General features: G+C 40.8%; 1 protein-coding gene across 2 annotated transcripts in view; it reads right to left on the bottom strand.

The window, feature by feature from the left end:
- The window catches only part of LOC308324835 (uncharacterized protein), an 80,918-nt gene that overhangs the window by 44,785 nt on the left and 15,634 nt on the right, over nt 1–20,499 (bottom strand). For both annotated transcript variants that reach the window (XM_080777144.1, XM_080777145.1), the window contains 9 exons: nt 19,859–19,903; nt 16,853–16,906; nt 11,816–11,869; nt 6,086–6,139; nt 4,945–4,998; nt 4,448–4,501; nt 2,810–2,854; nt 1,720–1,773; nt 377–421 (listed from right to left, as the gene is read on the bottom strand). In XM_080777144.1, the coding sequence (XP_080633270.1) occupies nt 377–421; nt 1,720–1,773; nt 2,810–2,854; nt 4,448–4,501; nt 4,945–4,998; nt 6,086–6,139; nt 11,816–11,869; nt 16,853–16,906; nt 19,859–19,903 (459 nt within the window). The remainder of the gene's footprint in view (nt 1–376; nt 422–1,719; nt 1,774–2,809; nt 2,855–4,447; nt 4,502–4,944; nt 4,999–6,085; nt 6,140–11,815; nt 11,870–16,852; nt 16,907–19,858; nt 19,904–20,499) is intronic.

Consider the following 20,499-nt stretch of genomic DNA (forward strand, 5'->3'; position numbering starts at 1 on the left):
CTTGGCCTATATACATTACGGCCATTTGGGTTGAGGTTATGGGAGGATACAATGGATACGATTGATGAGAGAGGATGCTGGAAACATGGGCGAGGCAAGTGGAACAGAGGATGACAGAAAAGAGTTGTGGTGGCGGAATGGTGGTGGTGGTGTGGTGTGTGTGTGTGTGTGTGTGTGTGTGTGTGTGTGTGTGTGTGTGTGTGTGTGTGTTGGGGGGGGGGGGGGGGGGGTAACTGGAGATGATTCTATAGGATTTCTAGGATTTCTAAAGCCACATTTTGTACTCCATCGCACAACATAGCCGTATACGTACAAGCTCACAAACGTGTAGGTCAGCTATTTTCGTTAAGTTAAGAGTTCATGCGTTCATACTTACAGGGGGACCAGCAGGGCCGGACAGACCGTCGTTTCCTCTCGCACCCTGGACATTAGAAACACATTGCAAACGTCAGCACAGGGCAGAGCAGGGATGTCAAGTTCAAATACACAGTGGGCCAAAATAAAGACCGCGGTCATGAGGACGTCCCAGGCACACAGCAAAAAAAGTAAATGCATTTAAAACTGAAAATGCATTATTATTAAGCTCAGTTTCCTGTTCTATATGATCCTCACCCAAGCACTGCTTTCATAGTAAAATGAGAACGTAAATCAAATCAGTTGCATTCATTTCTTATCATAGTCTTCTTAGGTACGTAATAATTATTTAATTACAGCCACACTGTCTCCACACAGAAGACACACAGAGGTTTGCCCTCTGCCTCCCACCTGACTTGAAAACCCCCTTTTTCAGAGTCCACCTTTCGTTTAGACATATTTGGGGGAGAGGGGTAGCTGAAAGTTGACCACAAGTGATATACTTTCACTGCTGATCAATAGTGAAGAGAAGACGCATGCTTGCGCTTGCGGGCCCTCGATATGTGCCAATGCACTCGCAGTGCATTGTCAGACTTGTAGTATTATGGTGGTCTGTGAAATATACCAGAGGGCCAGTTCTAATACTAATTAAATATCATCCCGCGGGCCAAAGATAATTCATTCACGGGGCCTGATTTGGCCCCCGGGCCTTGAGTTTGACATATATGGGGTAAAGACAGCTTTGCAAATAGGTTCTTCCTGTGGGAGATTCTGTTTGAGCTTCACTTAGCAGCTGGCACTAGTTGATGGATGGTTTCTCAGTGGAATTTGTTAGGTGGGAAATTTAAAAAAATAGGTTTTTCACACTTTCAGACCATATCCGTAGTCATCATATAGGCATACCTAACAATAGATGCCAAAACAATAGGAAAATGTCCATCATTGTGTACTATTATAAAATAACTACTGCCATATAACTGAAATCTTAAAACCCTTTTTATCTCAGATTATTTCATCGGGTTGAGGTTTTGGATCAAAGCGGCGATGTTTCGCAGCTCATAACTAAAGCTTCGCTTGGCTCGCCGTTACAATATATTAACGATTCCAGGTGATCGCGGCTAAAATTAGCCTGGCCCGATTTCACTTCCGGTTCAGGGGTCGTGAATTGTGGGGGTCTTCAAAATAAAACCTGGAAAAGACGGCGGCAGAAGCTGAACGCAGTGAGAACCAGTTCTGGCAGTAAATGAGATGGTGTTAATACGATACGCATTATGCCCTAACTGTAACAAAGCACAGTATCAGTATGTGTAAAGCGTCTAGCTGTCTGCGTGGAGGGAACAGTGTAGAAAGAAACAAGGTACTCACGGCTGATCCAGAAGGTCCGGGACGGCCTCTCTCTCCGGGCAGACCACGGGGTCCCTGTGTGTGGAACACAAGTAACGATTAGCTCTGTGCAAACTGATAGAAAGATTTTCGTCTTTAACCCATTTTCACCTGGGAACTGAAATTCTACAAAATGACAGTGTTCTGAAAAACCCATGTTTCTATTATGTCAGTGCTTGCTCAATATTTCATGTCAAGGACCCTCAGAATTATATGTATTTGGCCTCCGACCCCCATCTGAAAATATGTTGTTGCAGGGAGGATTATAACATAATGCTAACGTGGGGACGTGATTCTACGGGACACCGAAGTTTTTTTTATTTTTTTTATCTCCGCTAATGCAGGAGGACAGAAGTTATTTGTCTGATGGCAGCAACTTTTGCATGATACCAGGCAAAGAAACTGTCTTTTATCTGCGCTATTGTTGGAGGCCAGAAGATATGTTTTCTCATCCCGTCCCATTCTATTTGTCTGATGGCAGCATGTCTCCAAAAGTTATGATTGGGTTTTGAAACTTTGTGGAAAGTGGGGCAATTATGAAGAATTGACTAACGTTTCATACCGTTTGGCCAACGGGGTGTGCGGCGAGGAGCATGGCTTCTAACAGAAAACTTTGAATAACTTTGAAACAGATTCCTGTAAAACTATGAAACTGTGTGTGCCCACCGCCTATCATCAGCAGATGTTGTCCGGTCAAAATAAACGGTGGTGATTTCTTTTGGAACCCACTGAACATTTATAGTACCGATTGAACTATGTGACATGTGGAAAACTGGATAACTGCATAGCATTAATAGACATATAGCATGTACAGTGCAGCATACACTGTACTATTGAATGTCATTGTTAACGCTGTCTGGTGGGTAACTGTGGGGTGGTGAGTGGGGGCATTGCTGTAAAAGAGCAATCTACACTGCATAAATAAACAAACGTCTATTTAAAACAAATACAAAGTAAGTGACATGAGTGTCATTTCATCCTAGATGTCAAATGTAATCTAGGACTGTATTGGTGGGTTGAAATGAAGTTAGTTGTGACGTTTGATGGTGTTATAATGTCCAGATAAACTCACCATTGGTCCGTTGGCGCCGTTGTCTCCGGGAGCACCAGACTCACCCTAAAGAAAAATCAAAATCCTCTTTTTTAACGACAGCAGACAGACATTCTGTTCTAATATGGAAATGATTATACTAAGAAATGTAGTTTGCCTAGGTCTACCAAGTAGGCTAATAATCTGAATCATATTCATAATAATGATCATTAGTTATTTAATGCATACAATCACAATGTGCTACTGTGTAAGTGTATCTTAACCACTTAAAGCCCTATTTCCAACCTTTTTTGTAGAAAAATAGCGAAAAGAAAGCTGTTCTACAAGCTCCCAGTGTGTTTTAAATCACCTTTTGATGCCAGGTTTAAAGTGGTCAACATTGTATAAATCGGTGGTTTTCAACCCGCTTCATATCAGACAAGGACCATTATTTATTCAGCATTTGAGCCCATGGACGGTCACCATTTGATGAGATTTAGCCTCTCAGACACCAAAACTATTACAATATTAAAAAATAAAAATAAAATTGGTATTGTCAGATAAGATTTTGTCCACAATTCCACGTTGTACTGATGTTGGTACCATAGGAGTAGGGGTGTAACGATACATTTTATTTATCGATACATTTATCATATTGTACTGATGTTGGTACCATAGGAGTAGGGGTGTAACGATACATTTTATTTATCGATACATTTATCATGTTGTACTGATGTTGGTAACATAGGAGTAGGGGTGTAACGATACATTTTATTTATCGATACATTTATCATGTTGTACTGATGTTGGTACCATAGGAGTAGGGGTGTAACGATACATTTTATTTATCTATTTATCGATACATTTATCATGTTGTACTGATGTTGGTACCATAGGAGTAGGGGTGTAACGATACATTTTATTTATCGATAAATTTATCATGTTGTACTGATGTTGGTGCCATAGGAGTATGGGTGTAACGATACATTTTAACAGTATCACGATACATGGTTGTATTATGGCGATATGATACGATTCAATGATTTGAAATCGATACAGTAACTATTTAAAATACATTGACAGTATTTTTAACTAAGTAATTAAATTACTTTTTTTAAAATGTCTAAATACCACGCACAAAAATGTAGTATTGATACAATCGATTATCTGCATATAGCAAAACGATTCGATACCGTCGATTTGCATTGCAAATCGATACGACACATAGTCAATGTTGCTGTTTTCACTTCGATATACCTCGATTCTTGAAATTAAAATAGATTTTTCGATGCAGTCACTATATCGTTACACCCCAGGAGAGATAACAGGCAAACGTTGATCAAAATAACAATTCTTCTACATTCTCCAATTGTGTAGCCTTCTTGTAAATTAAGTAATGCAGAGAGGTTTTACAATAATTTAAACTTTTGAGAGCGTAAAATGAAACCAAATGGACACCGTGTTCATTTTACACTCTCAAGTGTTAAAGATCATCTATACGGGTCCAAATGATGGGTCCACATGGGACCCCTTCAGGGACCACTGGTTGAGAACGACTGGACAGTACACTGTATCATACAGTATACAGTACACTGTATCATACAGAGGAGACAGACGTTGGCTCGCTGAGGAACGGGGAAAGGCGTCAAAAGAGACCCGAGCACAGAGAGAGAACTGTACCTTGGAGCCGGCAGCTCCGGTCTCTCCCTTTGTACCGTCAAGACCTGGATAACCCTACAGACAGAGACAAGGACAAGACTGTGTCACTTCACAGACAAGACAGGAAGAACCCAAGGATACATGCTGTTTATAATGTGTGACAACATGCAACGGATCAGTTATCGATGCGCAGTGAAACTCCAGAGTGTTAAATGTTTTAGTTGGTTCTATTTTCCACTACTGTACTGTGATGCAGGCACTGTAGTGTGTCCGCCCCAATTTACAATTTACAGTAAGCGAGAACAACACACTGTAATACATCAAATACATAGAAACAGTCGTCGAGAATCATAAGCAAGCTAAGAGCCTAATATCTGTCTAACAGTAAATTATCTGTGCAGTAGAAGCTATGAGTAAGTATACATAACAGAGTGCTACGTGCTACGTCAAAATAAAATGCTAAAAAAAATGTCTAAATCTAATGAAATGCTAATCTAATAAAAATCCTTCCCACTTACTCTGTGTCCCTTGATGCCGGGCAGGCCAGGAGTTCCTGGGAATCCACGAGCACCCTTTTATGAGAAAGGAAAGATAGCAAGAAGGAAGATTTAAGTGGAAAGTAGGGGGGGGGGGGGAAGAGAGAGAGAGAGAGAGAGAGAGAGGTGAATATGGACTAGCTGTACATCTGTCTTTTTCTCATCCGAGTGGCAGACACTGAGGGCCACATGTGACATCAGGACAGACTGCAGAGAGTCAAAGGTTCATCTTATCAGCTTGCAGAGCTGATCAATGACCGGACTGTGGCGTCTAGCCACGTGGTCTAGTGGCGAGGTTTTCATGATTAGCTGGCCTCTAAGCCAATGGGAGAAGCCCCACGGCCAATGGGACACTAAGGGCCGATTCATACTCCTATTTTAGAGCCGAATAAAAGTCGGTTCGGCTCTGTAGAGCCTACAATGTGACGTCATTTGAGGTTCGGGGGGGGGGGGGGGGGGGCGGGTACCGTCCTAAAGTCGGCTCTTCGGTGCTACTGAAAATTTCTGACGAGCCGAAATCATTTTGGCACTACAGCGCCGAAACAGCGGTAAAATAGGAGTATGAATCGGCCCTTAGACCGCTCTCTTCTCGTCCACCATGACTAGAGACTGCAAACGTGACTACAGAAAGCCCCACTAAGGTACAATATGCAAGAGAACGGAATGCTATAGCTGATATATAATGACTTGAGTCATTTATTGTTTATTGTTTAACCTTTAAAGTGAGTTCTTCTTAGAGTCTGGCCATTGTGAAATAATACCCTCACTCGCATGAGGAGGCCTTTTAGACAAGAGAACAACCCCCTTACTTTATTTAGTTGGTTTTTAGCTTGCAATTCAAACTGAAGCAACACAGACATCATATTTCTGTAGAACCTGTTCTGGACAAGGGCCCACTTGAAAATCTCCAAAGTGTTTGTGGCCCACTTAAAAAAACACAGATGCTGTGTTAAGTGGTCAGATGGGAAACCTGACACTCATGTCCTAGGCGTCAAAAAACTAAACTAAACTAAACAAACTGTCTGCCTTGAGTGTTATTGGACATTATTTAAGAACAACGGGAGGAAAAAAGTTAAAACGTGACTGTGCGATCATAATAAATCATAACAATAGGAAATCTTACCTGAGGTCCAGTCGGTCCACGCTCACCAGACTTGCCGGGCTTACCAGCCTCACCCTGTAAATGCAAAATGCAAGTGTTATTTCAGTGTTTGATATTTGATACAGACAATACAGAAACATGTTAAACAAGAAATTAATCTGTTGAATCTATTCCATATCCATGTGCTGTATGTCTAATGTGTCCATCTATTCTATTCTATTCTACTGTATATATGTTGAGCCCCCTAGTGGAGACAGTGTGACATATAAAGTCTGCTGCCATCCAGTGGCTAAAGGTGGGTATTGCAGTTAAGCTTTCCAAGTTCCAGACATGTATCAGACACACTCAACTCAAGCCTGATTTATACTTCATGGTACGACAGTGTTACACTTCCAAAAATAGACAATCTACAAGTTCACAAGACTTTGCCTCTGCTATGTGATGTGAGCTTGAACATCAACTGTTTTCAGTGCGTGACAACGTCATAATATGACCAAGGCATTATCCAGAGCGACTTCAAAGTGTGAGTTCAGTGCAAATTAATTGTTTAATAACCAATCCATATAACATTATCTAGTGGTGGAAAGTAACTTAGTACATTTACTTGAGCACTATATACCCAAGTACAATTTTGACTTGAGGTATTTGTACTTTATTTGAGTATTTCCAATTTCCAATACTATTACTTCTACTCCACTACAAGTCAGATCCAAATATTGGACTTTTACGTTTTAACTCCGCTACATTTATTTGACAGCTTTAGTTACACTTTGTAGATTTGGATTAATGTTACAATGTGGGTAATGTTACATTACCCACTTCAGCCACTATATACATTTTTGGCAAATTAGAAAATAGCCGTCGTGATGTGAGTCGCATTGTGAGCTTGTAGAGCGGCAATTTTCCAAATATATTTATACATTTGAAAACTTGAAATGAGACATTATGCACGAAGAGAGTACTTTCTACTTTTGGTACTTTAAGTACACTTTGATACCAATACTTTCTGAATACTAATTTTGAATTCCGGACTTTCATTTGTATTTCAATATTGCAGTATTGATACTTTCACTACACTACTACACAATGTGAATACTTTTTCCACCGCTGACATTCTTTAATATCTTTGTGCAGTCACTCCTGTCCATGTGTGTTACACATACTCCTGTACCACTAGTGTCCAGTATACCTCCACCTCCTACAGCTCTGATACAGTATAGGTTGACAGGCAGGCCAACCAGGGACTTCTCAAATAACTTTTGAATCGCGAGCATTTAATTTGCCTAAATTCGCCAAGCATGTCAAATGAAATCCAAGGTGACCGACACGTGAAAGGTTGGAAACGCATGGCACGCCCAGTTATGATGTGTGTTTCTGGCCATACAGTACGAGTAAGACGCGCAAACGCGGGAAGCGAACGCAGCTCGTACATATTTGGGTTTTGGACGTATAGCTGCTTTGGGGACTCCTTATATGGTTATGGCTGAGTCATGGTGACGTAACAGCGGGACAGACACTTGCATCAATCACAAACAAATCACTCAGCTCCATATATGGGCACAAAAGCGGGACAGACACACACACACACAGACAGACACACAGACAGACAGACAGGATCTGCTAGGTCTCATAGTAAGTGCTCACTGCATTCGCAATAATGGAGTTCTGTGATGACATGAGTATACACAGGGGGGTCTGACATGAAGTGGCAATGAACTGCGAGGTTGCGCATTATTGTGACGTCAGAACATTATCGTGACGTCAGAACATCATTGTGATGTCAGAACAGGCCAGCTCCATATAAGGAGATCTAGGGGTGATCAATAATTGGCTAATTTGTGCCCTGTCCAGAGCCTGGGCAGAGTCTTTTGTGCTGGTTCTGGACAACCAGCTATCCGACGGACTCAACACCGGGCACTGCACTCGCTGTGGTGGTGTGGAACATGTGTGTCAAATTTGAAGTCGGTGGGGCAAACGGTTTTCAAGTTACGTGGATTACAGACGTACGTGCGTACACACACGTACAGAGACTTGGTGCATTTATAGATAGATGTAACGTGAGCCACACATGAGAGCAGCAATTAGCCTGCTCTCACACCTGTGGTGTAGGCACCACTCTGAATAGTCTAGTAGTTCAAATCTTAAATTAATCTACTTGAGCACTCTAATTAGATGGTGGTTTTCAACCTCGTCATTACAGTCATAAATGGCACTTCTGCACTGCTTATAGAGAACTGGCCTATCGGCACACGTTCCTGCAGCAACGCCAGGCGTGCCATTAACGACGGTAACGCACACCCTCTTGTGTAATATTCCAGTGTATTGAGTAATGTTCTACTTATGTGTTTCTGTATACACATTGTGTATTTGTAGTACAGTTATGTTTTACTCATGTGTGTAGGACCTCCTCAGGTACAGCATCTCAAGGGGCCATCCATCCTCTCAATCAAGGGGCCAGAATAGAGCGTCGCAGTCCTGTGCCCCCTTTCAGGGCACCGGAGGAGAATTTCCCATTCATTTTTTCCATAGACATTTCAGAAAGAATTTTATTTAAAGACCTTTAAGCCTCTGACAACACCAACTCGGCTCCTGACGGATCATGACAATAAACCACAAACAATTGGGTCGAACAAATAATTAAAAGGAAGAAAAAAAGGGCACTTTTTTAAATTGTTTTTCTTCTTCTTTCTAATTATTTATCCGGGCCCTTAAAGCATGTGTTTATTGTCATGATGTGTAGCCGAGTTGGCTTTCTCCGAGGCTTAAAGGTCTTTAACCCATTCTGGGCGGGGACCCCTTTTGGTGTCTTAACCAAGCATTATGTTATACTTTAGCTATTGAAAAATAGCAGATCTACAAGCTTGTAGGTCTGCTATTTTTTTTAATCGTGGAAATGTGGCACAAATGGGTTAAATAAATACTTTCTGAAACATCTATGGGAAAAATGAATGGGAAATTCTCTTCTGGTGCCTTCATCGTTCTGACTGTGACACTCTATACTCCTCTTCAGCCCGATTTGAACTTGGTTGTGCACCTGTGTCTCACACTGAAAATAGCAGATCTACAAGTAGATGGGGCTGTTTCCTTTTGTGCAACGTACAGTACGCAACCAAGTCATTATACCCATCACGTGACATCAGAATATTAGCGGTGGAAAGTACATTTACAAGTACATTTATTCAAGTACTGTACTTAAGTACAATTCTGAGGTACTTTTGCTTTACTGGAGTATTTCCACTTTTTCCAACGTTTTACTTCTACTCCACTACATTTCGAAACCACATATTGTTTGTACTTCTACTCTGCTACTATTTATTTGAAAACTTTAGTTTGAAAACTTTAGCAAAGTAGTTACTTTGCAGATTTTGGATAGGATTACAAAATATATATTAGAACATTAGGCCATTTGAAAATAGCCGATCGGCAAGCTCACAATGCATCGCATCGTGATGCATTGTGAGCTTGTAGATCAGCTATTTTCAAAAGATTTATATACATCCGAAAATGTGTGAAATGGGACTATTCTGTACAATAGGTACATTGACTTTTGGCACTTTAAGTACATTTTGATGCCAATACTTTTGTACTTTTCCTCAAGTACATTTAGAATTTCGGACTTTTAGTATAGTTATACATTGCAGTATCGATACTTTTACTTGAGTAAAACAATTGAGCACTTCATCCATCACTGAAGACCCATATGGAAAAAAAAGTAGAAGAAACATATATGTTGTCCTGTTGCCTCCAATAGTAAGTATTTACATTTTTTATGTATGTCATTTACATGTATGTCATGTAAAGTACATACTAGATTTTATATGTGAACTCTTGAAAGTGGCACCTTTCATACAATCCTCATATAAGACAATAAAGTGAATCATGTATGAATCAAGTAAACAACATGTATGTGATCTATGAGGTAAGTACATGGCAAACTGTATTTTCCTTACATGTTCCATACAATGTTTGTAGTTTTAAATTATATGAGATATATCCTTTCCATATATAAAAAAAATACCATTATAGTATGTATTTTATAGTTTGTAACCATTTAATTTACAAGAAAAGTATGCTTCTTTTATATGATTTTTATAACATTGTTATATGTCAGCCAATACATTATACCTTATAGTTATAAAAAAAACATATGTTTTATCTATGACTATATATAAGTTTTTATATGTGAAGTGTATGATAGGTATAAAAAACATATGCGCTATAGACCCCTGGGAGATGGTTGCTGAGATAGAGCACCACACCTACTATACCATCAACTCCCACTTCCCGCATCACTTGCCGCACCCAAGCTGTGCTACTCATACGCTGAGTTGCCAGTGCCCAGGATCGAACCCACGAACTTGTGGTCTTAAGGCGAGAGCTCTACCGACTGAGCTACCCAGACACATCCTGACATATGTGAAGTGTTTGATATGCTCTCTTTATGTTTTTTTTTTTTTTTAGAAGATTCTTATAAGTTACCATAGCAGTATAAAATAAAATGCATTGGGAGGTACATGGGGGGACAATGGTGGTGACACTGGCTGGGGGGGCACTGGCTGGGGGGGCACTGGTTGGGGGGGCACTGGGGGCTTGTGTCACACTGGGGGGACACTGGCTGGGGAGGACACTGGCTGGGGGGGGGGGCATCACACGGGGGGGACACTGGCTGGGGGGCACTGGGTGGGGGGTGTCACACTGGGGGGTCACTGGCTGGGGAGGACACTGGCTGGGGGGGGGGGGCACTGGGTGGGGGGATCTTAAATAATGTAGGAGTCATAAAATGTAAAAGGGAATACAACTCATTATTTTGTCATCTCATGTTATTTCATTGTAAGATTAGGTTTTGTTTAATTTGGATGTCTCTGTGACATACATGGCCTGTATAATGTATTGTATGGTTTCTATACAATATCCTATCAGATTTTGGTTTCACTGATGTTTGCCCAACTCTACAAGTTTGACAACACACAATTACTAAGGATTTTGTATGTGGATTTACTGCAGTAATTATTTATAAGTTCATATGTATTTCAATTTATACTAATTTACTAATAATATTGTATGTGGATTTACCGTCACATATAGGTCTTATAAGTTACAAAATTATATAGGTTTCACTTTACAAAAACTTACTATGGCTCTTATATGTGCTTTGACTGTTATATATAGTTCCTATAAATGACAAAATTATATAAGTTTCACTTTACAAAAACTTACTATGGCTCTTATATGTGCTTTGACTGTTTTATATAGTTCCTATAAATGACAAAATTATATAAGTTTCACTTTACAAAAACGTATTATGGCTCTTATATGTGCTTTGACTGTTTTATATAGTTCCTATAAATGACAAAATTATATAAGTTTCACTTTACAAAAAAATACTATGGCTCTTATATGTGCTTTGACTGTTTTATATAGTTCCTATAAATGACAAAATTATATAAGTTTCACTTTACAAAAAAATACTATGGATCTTATATGTGCTTTGACTGTTTTATATAGTTCATATAAATGACAAAATTATATAAGTTTCACTTTACAAAAAAATACTATGGATCTTATATCTGCTTTGACTGTCATATATATTAACTACAAGTTTCATGTAAAACATATACAAATTTAGTATTTTTTTTTCCATATGGGGAATATGTCTGCGACTGCGACACACAAAGGCGACAGTGACAAATAAAGCTTGATGATTATATTATAATATAAATATAGACGTGTCGGCGACAGCAGGATACTTACATCATCTCCGGGTTTTCCAGCAGGCCCAGGGGGACCGCGAGGACCCATGGGTCCCTGTTAGGGGAGGAAAAAAAAGAAAAAGAGACAAAACCAGCAGAGGTGAGATGCAGTTGTCATTCAAAACCAATAGGGGGCAACATAACATAGTATACATACAACAATATAGACAACAATAGTGCCTGTAGTAGTGATTTAGAGCAGTGGTTCCCAAACATTTTAGCCCATGACCCAAAAGAGAGATTTGATGTCTCCACCGGGAGACCCAAACTAGTGAAGATAGCAGATATACAAGCTCACAACGCGACGCTTCACGCTGCATTGTGAGCTTGTAGATCGACTAGTTTATCTTCTAATTCATGGAATTTCTTAGATTTTTCTTTGATTTCTTTGTGAAATTATTGGGGCAAAAAAATCTTTGTATTTGTTTTTAATTCATGAAAAAAATATGCTTTTTTTCAGGGGGAATGTTTTTTGGGAAGAATAACAACTAAATGTAGGAAACCAAAAATATATAGGGACCCAAAACAATTTGTCCGCGACCCACAAATGGGTCCCAACCCGCTGTTTGGGGAAACAGAGCATGTGGTTACAATATTATTTTCTGCTGCATTTTTATGAACACCCCTGGGCAGAAAACAATAGGCTACTGAAAGAGCTGCCAAATGAGGTTCATTATGCCCACAGGTATTTCTAATGATAATTAGATTGTTCAAGCAACCTGCGCTTTGAGTATGAACTTCCTCCAACACCGACAGAAAACAATTAGTGGGTTTTCTCATGGCCAATTTTGTGTGGGATCCGTTCGCGGAAAGTCTCGCCAGCGGCATAGTCATTTGCAACAGTTTAGAGCTTAAGGATTCTTCACCCAAAGAATGAGAACAGGGAAGTAATTCATCAAAGGATTCTGGTGATGAATCTGGGAGCCTTTTGATACGACTATATTTCTATGATAAGTCAGTTTTAGATGCTGATTTACCGCACAGGTTCAATTAGGTTTTGAATGGGGGGGGGGGGGGGGGATGCGTTAATATATTTTTAGTATGTCTTTGATTAAAAGTAGCACAAAAACATAACAGATCTACAAGCTCAAAATGTGGGCACATTGCAACGTGTTGTGAGATTGCAGATCTGCTACGCTTGCGCGACACACTCCTAATGAATAATTCACCATGGGGGCACCCGGTTTATGACCAGAAAGGCTAAGCTGGTCATTCATCAACATTCCGCTATCATGAAACACTTTGGACAAAATAACAAAATAACAAATACCCAAAATACTAATTTGCGCCCCTACCAAGGCGCGCCAGGACCTTTTTTTTGGGGGGGGGGGGGGGGTCTGGCAACAGGCTTGATTCTAATCACATTTAATGATGTGCTCAAACATTTTGTTGTCTGGGGCGGAAGGTTAGCAGAGTCGAAGCACATCAGAGAGACTGAGAGTCTGATGCGTGGCTGGACTCCACAGGAGCAGATTAACACAGTGGTCGGGAGACCCTTAACCCACTCTGACCCGAGATCAGATTCATACGAGGTTTCCACTGGACACACACTGGTCTGATGATTAACCCATTCTGACCTGAGATCAGATTCTAGAAATGTCAGTCGTTCTTCGATTTTTCAAAAATAGCAGCTCTACAAGCTCATAGCGTGCCACTCGGTGGCGCGCTATGAGCTTGTAGAGCTGCTATTTTTCAATAGCTAAAGCATAACATGATGCTAACACCAAAACGGGTTCCCGTTCAGAATGGGTTAACCCATTTATGACCCGATTCTACAAATGTCTTCAGTGCTTTTCAACCCTTTTCGTATCAAGGCCGATTATTTATTCTAGCTTCTCAGACCCAAAACTATAAAGAAGACGTACACATGTCCATCCATACTGTATTGACGTTGGTATACCATTAGGAGAGATGACAGGCAAACGTTGATCAAAATAACAATTCTTCTACATTCTCTAGAATGTAGACTTCTTGTAAATGAACTTAAGAAGAACCTATGTTTCTAATATCAGTGGGTGCTCAAACCTTTTTCATGTCAAGGACCCTAAAAATGATACGTGTTTGGCCTCCGACCCCCAATCTGAAAATAGGTTGTTCCAGGGAATAGAATATGGATAGAATATATATTCAAAGATTTGCACAGGTTTTCACGATTTAAAAAAAATAGCAGATCTGCAAGCTATGAGTTTGAATTGTTATTGTTATCGTGCTTGGTGCATGTGAACGGCCCTCACGATTTTTTAAAACTATATCTCTCTAGTTATAGTCAAAGTGCCTTAACACTGGCTAATCAACAATATAATACATTTGTTGATTACAGGAATGTAACCTAGTATTTCTATGCCGAGTTACTGCAAAGTAAAAACATCAGAGTACTTCTTCCACCAGTGTTAAGGCACTTTGACTATAACTATAGAAATATTGTTTCAGAAATCGTGAGGGCCGTTCACATGCACCAAGCACGATAACAATAACGATCGCAATTCTGCACAATTCAAGCTCATAGCTTGTAGATCTGCTATTTTTGAAAAATCGTGAAAATGTAGTGCAAATCTTTGAATATATATTCTTTCACAATGAATGTTTTAACTCATATCTTTGCTTCTGGGGGGGTCCCTGGAACAACATATTTTCAGATGGTCGTCCGTGGCCAAATAGAGAAAATGATTGGGGTCCTTGACATGAAAAAGGTTGAGCACCACTGCCATTTTTTTCGGCCTCAGGTCTAAATGGGTCTAGATAGGGTTGAGGCAAATAATAGGAACAGAAGATGAAGAGCGTTGTTAGCTCTGCATGATTCAAACAAATTCAGATCATTGAATAGTGTTGATAGGTCTCCGACCGTAAAACTGTCAATCTGAAGTCTACGACGCGACTCTCCGCCATGACTGGCCAAGTAGGCTTATAGGTTTGAGAATGGGCAGGGTTTCAGCCAGGTGGTCCGCAATGGGCTATATATGCACACATGCCATTTTGAAAAGAACTTGGGCCTCTTCCCTACTTCATTTACAGGTGTTACCAATGATACTGATGAAGGCTCCGTTCCATTCTGGTCAAACAGAGTCAGGGTGCTGCTGTTGTGCATGTTGGCTCACTGCACTGGAAACACTCTGCTACACCAGTGGGTCTCAAAGTGTCCTTGAGTGGCTTCCAAATGGCCGTACAGGTCTGTAACTCTGTGTGTGTACAAATGGAAACAAATTTGTTCCATTTGTACACTGTCAGAGTTATGGGGGTTCTTCAAATTAAAAGGTTTGAGAACCACTGCACACTGAATGGAACAACGCCTTAATTAGAATCATCAGTAACACCTTGCGTATTGGCGCTCTTTGTGTCGGGTTCCAGTCCATGTTTTAAAACATCAAATCCTAACTGCGGACATTGTGAGATAGTAAAAAAGTGCAATTCATCGTCCATTGAGCACATTTGCATATCAACAACCAGTTACTGTACTACTGTACTGTACTAACGCAGAGACTATCTCTTCTCCTCTTTTTTTCCTCCTCCATGATGGATAGAATCCCACCCGTCTCGCATGGCTTTCTCTCCCCATCTTTGAGTGTACTGTAGGTATAGTTGGTAATATAGGCACTGGCAATGAAACATGTCACGTCATGATATTCAGTAGTTTGTTTGAACAGTGCAGAGAGCCCTTTAGGCGGGTGCTGTTTCTCAACCAGTGGGGGACCACTTGTGAAATAAAAAGCTTGAAATGAAACAATGACTGATAAACTTAGTTGCACGCTCATCTTCAATGGTCATTGAAGATGAGCTTTTTCCCGGGCAAGACACTGTTGCACAACTAAGCATATGTCCAGCCTCAAATTCTTCCGAATTTGGAGAACTAATTTTGCGGTGCGGAATGGCAGACCTCCCAGTCACTCACTTACTATAGCCACTCCCATTACACTGGCGTCCTCACTTTTTTTGTCTTCACTTTTTATCCCCATTACAAAAAATATTAGTTTAATAATATATTAAATAAAAAGTAAAGAAATAAATAGAATTGACAGTGTAACAAAAAAACAAAACATAAAACAAACATTGAAAACTGCTTTAGGGGGAAATTCTCTCTAGAGTCGAGGGGGGTTGGAGGTCTGTCTGAGAAGGGTCTGATTAAAGATAGGAAGCCAGCTGTTGCTTTGGGGGGGGGGGGGGGGGTCTGTGGGCAAACACAAAAAGCTAGACGGACCTGGGGACGTCTCATATAAGAAAACAGGTAAAAGAAGGAACGTATACTGTAAGCAGGTCTGCATAGGCTTGCAGATGGAATGTTGAGGTGAAGATGAGAAGTCCTATATAAGCAGGGTTGAGGAGGCAGGGGAGGAACAGTAAACCCAGCTTTAGGCTATAATCCTAATCTCTCTCTCAGCCAACATGGGGGATTGATTCCCTTTTTTGGAGGAATGGTGAAGATATTTTAGTTTCCCACCACGTGAGAGACCCAGGTGGAAATGGGTCAGTGAAAGTACACTGGGGCAGTTGTGTAAAGAAGTACTCAAGTACTGCAATTAAGTGCAATTCAAGTAAAGTACTTGTACTTTACTTGAGTATTTCCAATTTCCAACACTTTTACTTCTACTCCACTAACATCTCAGAGGCAAATGTTGGACTTTTGCTCCGCTACAATTATTTGAAAACTTTAGTTACTCGTTACTTTGTAGATTTTGATTATTATTACAAAACATACATTAACCACTTCAGCCCCATGTACATTCCGGAAAATAGCCAATCTACAAGCTCGCAATGCGTTGCGATGCGACGCATTGTGAGCTTGTGGATCTGCTATTTTTAAAAGATTTTTACTTTAGACATTTCACCACGTTTGAAAACTTGTTAAACGGGACATTCTGCACAACGAGTACTTTCTACTATGATACTTTAAGTACCTTTTGATGCCAACACTTTTGTGCATTTACTCGAGTACAGCAGGGGCAGTAAAAAGTACACCAGGGGCAGTAAACGTACAGCAGGGGCAGTAAACGTACAGTGGGGGCAGTAAAAGTACAGTGGGGTCGGGGGGGGGGGGGTTACTTACAGATTGTCCAGGTTCTCCAGCCTCTCCGGGGTTGCCTTGGAAACCCTGTGGTCCCTGAGATAGAGAGATAGGAGAGAGAGATTAAGGAAATGTCTGGTGACAATAACATGTGTAATGCATAGAGATAGGAGAGAGATTAAGGAAATGTCTGGTGACAATAACATGTGTAATGCATAGAGATATAGGAGAGAGATTATAAGGACATGTCTGGTGACAATAACATGTGTAATGTATAGAGATAGGAGAGAGATTATAAGGACATGTCTGGTGACAATAACATGTGTAATGCATAGAGATAGGAGAGAGATTAAGGAAATGTCTGGTGACAATAACATGTGTAATGTATAGAGATAGGAGAGAGATTAAGGAAATGTCTGGTGACAATAACATGTGTAATGCATAGAGATATGAGAGAGATTAAGGACATGTCTGGTGACAATAACATGTGTAATGCATAGAGATATAGGAGAGAGAATAAGGACATGTCTGGTGACAATAACATGTGTAATGCATAGAGATAGGAGAGAGATTATAAGGACATGTCTGGTGACAATAACATGTGTTATGGAAATGTCTGGTGCGGTGGTCACAGGAATGTTTTCTATGGGCCTGGGCGGTTAGTGTAGCGGTCCGGGCACCGCGTATCGCGGGTTCGACTCCCGATCCCGATGACCTTTGCCGCGCGTCAAACCCCCCCCATCTCTCTCCCCATTTCCTGTCACCATAGCACACTGTACTCTATCCAATAATGGCAGAAAAAGCCCAAAACATATCTTTAAAAAAATTCTATGAGGACAATATTCCACATGTATAATGTATATTGATTTTAACATTGTATAGCTAACTTTTAAAGCTCTTAACACGTAGACTGCACTTGATATGGTTGAACCCTATGTACCCTTAGAAAACTAATGTTTAACAAAATGAACTGACGGAATTCGATATAAGCTTTTTTAATGATATAAAACAGGATCGCTGTAATCCAGCCAACAGCAACGATACGTGATTATAGTGTTTTTACCGTACTGGAATAATCAGTGGTGTAATGTAGTTTTTACTTAAATACTCTACTCAAGTACAATTTGGAGAAATTTGTACGTTACTTATGTCAAGTATGTCAAATTTCAGTACTTTTACTTCTACTCCACTACATTTCAGAGGCAAAATTTTTACTTTTACTCCACTACAATTATTTGACAACTGTAGTTACTAGTTACTTTGTAGATTTTGATTATTATTACAAAACTTACATTAACAACTGAAAATAGCCGATCTACAAGCTCACAATGTGTCGCATTGTGAGCTTGTAGATCTGCTATTTTCAAAATATATATATATCGTATAATGAGTACTACTTTTGGTACTTGAAGTACATTTTGATGCCAATACTTACTCGAGTACATTTTGAATTCCGGAATTGTACTTGTAACGGAGTACTTCTGCATTGCAGTATTGATACTTTTACTTGAGTAAAACAATTGAGTACTTTATTTCCCTGATAATGCTTAACATAGCAGACCCCGAAGCGTTTTTCATCAGCATTGTGTGTGTATCTATTTTTACATTATGTAAAGTACTGTGGTATTTCAGCCTCCTGTAACACAGAATGTTACGCGGGCACACCTCGCCCTCCCAGAGGTAAGGCAAATAATACGGTAACATAAAATGACAGTCAGGAGGACATACAGTACGGTGCAATCAACACCTCCGAACTGGAAACCATCCAAAGGTAAACCGACAGAGGTAAAGGAAGCCTACCCCAGCTGTGGGCTCGGTTGTGTGCGATTATATAGCGCGTCAAGTCGAAACAAGTCAAACTGGCACTGCCTAGAGATGTTTGAATAGCTTCACTCTGGAGGGCTGCGAGGTTCTGGAGCTTATAGCCGAGTTGCAGAGTGGAGAAGAAAGGGCGGGGTGTATTACGGGGGTGGGGGGCATTAGGGGGGGCGAGGGGGCGTCCCCCTTCATGAAAGCTAAATTGTCAGGTGGTGCGCGTCTGCGTTCGCAGCAGCACTTAGGAAAAAGCCCCGCAGCGTGCAGCTGGAGACGAAGGCATTCTCCTGTGTGTGTGCCAGCCTTCCAACACACACTGTGGGGGCATACAGTATACAGCTGTACAGTAGTACTATCTGGGGGAAGTACTGTGTGTCGTGAGTACACGACTCACTTGTGTACACACACACACACACACCTCTCTATCAGCTTGCTTGTGCCTTTGTCATGGTTCATCTTTGTTACAGCGTGATAAGCGGGGGCCTTCAGTCCAGTGTTGATTTTGACAGCAACATTTGATTTAGCTTTAGTCGTAGTCATTTGAATACATTTTCATTCAGTTTTCGTCACATTTTAGTCACCTGAAATGTTTTAGTGTTAGTCTAGTTTTAGTCGACTAAATATCATAGGATTTCCGTCGACTAAATCTACAGTTGATTTAGTCGACTAAATTGTGTTTTGGCAGGCCTTGACGTCGTCGTAATGGCAGATTTTACACTTTGGTTGCATGCTCTACATTAACAAGCTCACAATGTGTTGCAGCGCAACACGTTGTGAGCTTGTAGAATGCAACCTAGCATAAAACTGTATCTCTTCTGCACTAGTCCATCCCAATTTTTTCATAGTTTTAGTCATCATAGCTTATAGCTTTTAGTGTGTTTTTATTTTGTCTTCTCTTCACCCGTGAAAAAGGGTAGTCGACGAACATTCTTCGTCTTAGTTTTGTTTGACGAAATCAACACCGCTTTAGTCACCGGCAACGGCCATTTGGAGGGTCAGCATACTGTAGTTATCTAAATCCTTTGGAAACCCCCCCCCCCCCCCCAAAAAAAAGAATATGTTTATGCTATAATATAAAAATGAAGTTACAATGACCTACAAAGGTGTTGGGAACGGAGTCGCCTCTAGCTGCGGTGCTAAGTAACGTCCATGTCTATACGGGTGTGTCGTGTCTTGCCCGGCGTGTGCTTGTTTGTGTCGGTCGTGTTTGACAGTGTGTAAAGGGGTACTTACAGGTGATCCAGAAGGTCCAGGTGGTCCTCGTGGACCCATAGGGCCCTATGGGGGGGGAGGAGGAGGAGGGGGGGAGGGGTAGGCAGAGGGGGTGGCAGGGGGTGGGGGGGGGGTAGACGAAATACATGACGTTAGGCAATGACAGACTTCACCAGGTCAAAAATAGGTTCTAACCTACACACACACACACACACACACACACACACACTGTAAACACAGGTACACTCAGTCAGCAGTGGCAGAGAACTCATTGTAGGGGAGCTGAGAGCTCTTACTTTTACTCTCCCCTCCTGTTTTGCCCTAAAGCTACAGAAATCTCAACAGCCCTTACTTGCCCTGTCAGTTCCATAAATCGTTTAGAAATTCCACAGCGGCTTTCAGACTCTCTCAATCTCTCTCTCTCTCTTTTTCCTAGTCTTTGTATCATCTTTGTCGTTCCACCCCTCTTTCTCTCTCTCCCTGCCGTGCATAGGTCACCCGCATTAGAATGGTGTCCTTATGTGGAGTGCTTGAACTCTACACGACTTCCCTAAAATAGTTATCGTCCACTGTCACCTGGACAGGAAAACAGCACATCTGTTCACCTTCCAAAAATAGGTATTTAAAAAAGAAAGAAAAAAAGAAAAGCAAAAGTAACTAGC

The sequence above is a fragment of the Protomyctophum bolini genome (genome assembly GCF_963924005.1).
Source record: "Protomyctophum bolini genome assembly, chromosome: 2".
In the NCBI taxonomy this organism is placed as follows: domain Eukaryota; kingdom Metazoa; phylum Chordata; class Actinopteri; order Myctophiformes; family Myctophidae; genus Protomyctophum; species Protomyctophum bolini.